At 42.5% G+C, this 5,292-nt stretch overlaps 1 protein-coding gene across 2 annotated transcripts; it reads right to left on the bottom strand.

The window, feature by feature from the left end:
- Positions 1–379: 379 nt before the first annotated feature.
- On the bottom strand, positions 380–2,210 carry LOC147437803 (uncharacterized). 2 transcript variants are annotated; one of them, XM_086487260.1, is made up of 2 exons: positions 1,460–2,205; positions 380–1,352 (listed from the first exon to the last, which is right to left on the bottom strand). In XM_086487260.1, exon 2 carries the CDS (start codon positions 1,339–1,341, stop codon positions 787–789), a length of 555 nt encoding a protein of 184 aa, XP_086343386.1. In that variant the 5' UTR covers positions 1,342–1,352; positions 1,460–2,205; the 3' UTR covers positions 380–786. The 2 variants fall into 2 exon arrangements, with proteins under 2 accessions (XP_086343386.1, XP_086343385.1); XM_086487259.1 differs by having other exon boundaries at positions 380–2,210.
- Between the last annotated feature and the right edge of the window lie 3,082 nt (positions 2,211–5,292).

Genomic DNA, 5,292 nt, shown 5'->3' with positions numbered 1-5,292 from the left:
AGGAAGCCTAAAAAATGTTCACACAATTTGATAGGCACCACGCCTACATCACTACCTGCAAGTAGACCATGCCAACAAACCAATTGACCTTAAGAATAACTCTGCCCGGGTTCTTTCAACTACTAGCCTGGTTATCCGTGATGCCTACTGGTTTTTGCATTGCCTTCAAATCTTTTTGTAATTTTTTCAGGTAATACTAAAGGGTTCAAGCCCCTCATTATAGAATTTCCAAGCTCAGGATTTTCCAAGGCGAATTGTGAAATTAAAGCCATCAAGACTCCACCTTAAGTGTGTTAAATTCACGTTCAAATTAATGTAAGCAATGCCAACCCAGCAAGTTCCATGTAGCACTATTGAAGATTTTCAATCAATCAAGATGTTTTCTTTCCAATGGACCATTGATTACTCAAAAAATCTTATTGTCAATAGCTGACAGTGCTGGCCATGACTTGGGCAATGATGATCAGGAAGCAATCATATGATCAAAATTTGCTAAGCTTTCACTACTCTCCGACGCTATGTACCTGTGCTCAAGTTCAAGACCTGCTATCGAGCATTCGAGACAATCACATTATCAGCGACACTGTGTAATGGGTAGGGGGATTTCTACTTGAAGCTCAGGCAAAAGGCAGAAGCAGACATCACCTTGAAAGCAACCAAAATGAGGGGATTAAAAAGGCATCGCAACTACATCGATCCTCTGTCTCAAATTAGAAAAACAAAAACACGAATGGCAATAAAGCCATAATTGTGCCTCTCTGCTGTCTCAGCTTGCAATTTACTGCATCAATCCACAAAACCAGTCTGCCTCCAAACTTCATTCCTAAGCCTGCGAAGGTCCATGCCCTTGAGGGTGCGGCCCGCCCCATGCAGGACGGAGAAAGAGGCAGAGGTGGCATATTGACGGGCAAGAAGCTCATGTGGTGGAATCAGCTTATCCATGTTTAGCTGAGTCACACCCCCTTCTTCATCGCCTGCACCACTCCCCACCTCCTCATGTTCAAGCCCTTTGCTAGAACTCTTCCTCGCTGTCGCTGCTCCTGCCGCCGCCAACATCCTGTCTCCAGATGTCCATGTACTTGCCTGCATCTCCGTTTGCCTGCTCAGCATTGAGCGATGGCGCCGTTCCATCGCTTGATTGTTTCTTCCACCGCTGATCTTCGTCCCTGTCTTCTCCCCGCTGCCTGCTTCCTTATGATGGTGCGACATCGACTCTGCCTCACCCCATACTATCTCTTCCTCTCTTAGCTCACCCAGCATGTCATCGCCTCCTCCTCCTCCATTGCCTTCATTTAATTCCCCCTCTCCACCATAGCATCCAAACAGCATACTATCCTTCATGGCAAAGGAGCCTACAAGAGGATGCGCAAAATTGTTAGCTAGGCTATGGGCCATGAAATCGCAGGGATGGAAAAACAAGAAGAAGAAGCGCTGATCAAGCAGCGATGCTCATGGCTACCTAATCAGAAAAATGTGAAGTCAAACAGAGATGTACGAAAGAATGAGTATAAACTATGAATGAAGCTTGATCAGCTCTGTGGGTGGGCTGAAGGGAGCTTGATTGACTCTGGAGTATTGACAGGGGAGCTTGATCATCAGCTCTGCATATAAGGGGACATAGCAGCTTGAGAAGGCAGCTTGATCATCAGCTCTGCGTGAGGGCCAGAAGAGCCTGATCGTCGACTCTGTGTGAGGGAAGCTTGATCATAAACTCTGCGCAAGGGCCATATAAGCTTGAAAGGGGAGCTTGATAATCAACTCTGAGCAAGCGCCATAGCTTGATCGCTTTGAGCGACAAGCTTGAGATGCAGGTCGATCAGATGGAGTGATACATCTTGAGGGTCTTGAAGACGACCATGGGAAGGCAGTAGAGCTTGCGCCAGGCCGATGCCGCCTGCGAGAGGGCACTGCAAGGGCCAAGCTGCTGCTGGCCGCGTGAAGCGAACATGTAAGAAAGCCACAAGCGGATCGCCCAAAATAAGTTAAGAGGGGCGATGGAGAGAGAGAGAGAGAGAGAGAGAGAGAGAGAGAGAGAGAGAGAGAGAACAGGGGATGCTCTGCTGCTCCAGAAATGAGGATGAACAGAGCAGCTAGAAGGGCGACAGTCTTAAGTAGGAGCAGGGGAGGGGGAGGGGTCTACATAGCAGGAACAGGGGCAAGGGCAAGGAGCTGCGCGCAGAGAGAGAGAGAGAGAGAGAGAGAGAGAGAGATGGGGGGAGACAGAGAGATGGCGATCGCTGGATAGAGAGAGCCTAGCCTGGCGTAATACACAGAAATATGTGTGTAATATAAGGAGCTCTATGCGAGCAACACGAGACGCGACCCATCTCTTCTCTCTCTCTCTGTCTCTCTATCGAGCTCTCATTCCTCGACCGTCCGATCTCCGATCCTGCGGCTACCATCAACTCTCCCCTCGCTCTTCTCCTTTGATCGACTCTCATCATCATCATCATTAGGCACTGCTCATTATTAATGCTCCCCACCAAATTGAGGCTTTTCCTTTACACTGTGGGGGCAATCTCCCTGATTAAAACTATGGCTTTCTTACTTTTGCCAAATGGCACACAGAAGCTCTAACCACTCTCTCTCTCTCTCTCTCTCTCTCTCTCTCATTCATGCATGGACCTAAGCTTCTACCTACTACCAATACCAAGCTTACTACCAATACCAAAACTTGTATCAAGTGCCATTAGCCAACACTTGATGTTACTTCCTAAACACAAAAGAGTTCCTCATATTCTCCTTTCATGTACATCACACAGTACAAAACAACCCATTTAAACTATGTATTTTTCGCCACCTTATCGTAGCATCCACCTTATCGAGGTAGGAATCTTTATATGTGGCATCATTTGCATAGAAGAAGGACTCATGCAACCAACTTCCTAAATATCCCAATCACATCTCATCCATGAAATTTCATCATCCTACATTATTTAGCAACATAGTTAGAGAGAGTACTAAAGTATCCTTATGGCACTTTGTGGACATGTTCAACAATTAGCTCTATGAGGACTTCCTACTCTATCTTCTCCATTCATTCATATAGGCTTTCTAGTGTATCCTCTGTCCTTTCATGTAAGGGCCTCATTGTAGCTTTGTACATCCAACATACTTGGGCTTTTCCCAAGCCATGTGATTTTACAGATGTATCATGTGGAAGAGCATTCTTTTCCTCAAACTTTGCTTCTCAACAATGTGAATATTCTACCAACTAGTACCCACTCGGAGCAACTAAGTTAAATTTTGAGGCATTTCTATTTAACTAGTTGAACCACTAATATGCAAGCATAATTGCATTCTAGCAAGTTGAAAGACAACCATTACACTCAACAAAAACCGCTTCCAACAAAGACTCACTTAACTGAGAATAAAGCATTTCAAATCCTATGAATTCTCACGGCAAGAATTTACTAATGCCTATTCAATTGAGCTCTTTCAGTAGACTACATACTAGATTCTTTTATGTGACACTAACCAAGGTAAGGAAGGTTTTTGGAAGGGAGGTTGTTTGTCCATTAAGAAAAAAAAATGAACTTTCGCTATATCTTTTCATACAATGTATTCCACTTGTTGTGCAAGATTAATGTTATTTCTCTAAGATATGTGCACGAATAGTTCCTTCTCATAATGGGGTCCTTAAAAATGTGCATCATATATTTGTGTTGTGATTTCTTCTTCTGGGTGAACAAAACTTTGCAATCTATCCACTTTTTCCTCATTGGTAGCACCATCCAATACCTTCCCACCCTCGGATTCACCTCAAAGTATGTAAGCGCAACACATGAGGGTTTTTGTATTTCAAAGTGTTACAAATCACATGTACAAGAGGGGTTAAAATTTGAGAAGTTGTGTAGAGCCCTCCTGAATACTAGCCTGAGTATTGCCAAGAACTCGTTTTTAACATGAATCCACACCTTGGAGTAAGACTAATCATGATCGCACTTGCTCTTAAGAGATTGCAAAAATTCACTTTAAATTTTAGTAAATGCAAGAGCATTTATCTCAATCAACCAACTTAAAGCATCAACTACAACATTGTACCGTCCTTGTCGATACCTTAACTTGTAGTCATACTCTTGAAGACTTTTAGCCCACTTGGCCTTATGTCCCTTCAAATCTTCCCGTTGTGCAAAGCATTTGATGCTTTCATGATAAAAAAAAACCTCACATTGAGCACCATATAGATGGTGTCCCCATTGCTTCAAAGAATGAATAATGGCATAAAGTACTTGCTGAGAAGCGGAGTAATTCTACTGAACATATTTCAACTTCTTTCTTTTGAAAGCAAAACAAGCTGTCCTACTTGCATGAGCACTATCCCTGTGGCTTTGTTGCTTGCATCCGTATTAATCACAAATAGTTTGTGAGGACCAACAATAGCTAGAATGGCTGCCATATTTAAAACCACATTAAGCTTATCAAAAGTGCGTTGTTGCTCCTTGCCCATGTCTTACCTCGATTCTTTAATTTTTTCATCATAGAAACAACTATCTTAGTAGAGTCTTTGATGAATTACAATAATAACTTGCCATACCTTTAAAAATGTGAAGTTCTTCTAGATTAATTGGACAAAAACATTATAAAATCCCATCGGCCTTGGAAGAATCCATTTAAAGACCAACAAAAGAAAGTGCATGCTCCAAGTAATTGATTTTAATTTTTAGGAAATCACACTTATTGAGCTTTGCATAAAATATGTGACCTCGTAGCAGTTTAAATACCAACTTGAGACACCTTAAGTGCTCTTCTTCAGCACCATTGCAGACCACAATCCAAAAAAGAAAAGACATTTTTTTCTAAATATAGGAGTAGTATATCATCCATCATGGTCGTGAAAGTGGAGGAGAGTTTGTTAAACCAAAAGGCATAATAAGCATGCACCATTATGTGCACAGTCTTACATTTTCTCATATTGCATTGATCATTTAATGTGGGAGAATAAATGGGAACAAGAGTTAGAATATAGAAATGTGCTTATGGATTTATCTCAACACGAGACCAAAGTCAATGAGTCCAAATGAGAGATGGTCTGTCAAAGAGAAATTTTAGCTAATGGAGCTTGAAAGACCTTAGGGTTAGCTTCATTAATAAAGACCTCCAAAGGTTAGTGTTAGAAGTCCTTAGACCTAGGACCTTAGGCAAGCTAGGGCTGAGTTTGAGGTGGGAACCTGGCCTTATCTTGAGGTGCTTATCATGCTTGATGATTAAGGTGCTTGAGGTCCTTGCTAACTAAGGTGATTGTCATGCTTGATGATTAAGGTGCTTGAAATGCTTAAGGTACTTGGGGGC

Source organism: Adiantum capillus-veneris, chromosome 17, assembly GCF_014529385.1.
Source record: "Adiantum capillus-veneris isolate H3 chromosome 17, ASM1452938v2, whole genome shotgun sequence".
NCBI classification, from domain to species: domain Eukaryota; kingdom Viridiplantae; phylum Streptophyta; class Polypodiopsida; order Polypodiales; family Pteridaceae; genus Adiantum; species Adiantum capillus-veneris.
Note: the sequence above shows the minus strand (reverse complement) of the source record. Positions and strands in the feature narration are given on the sequence as shown.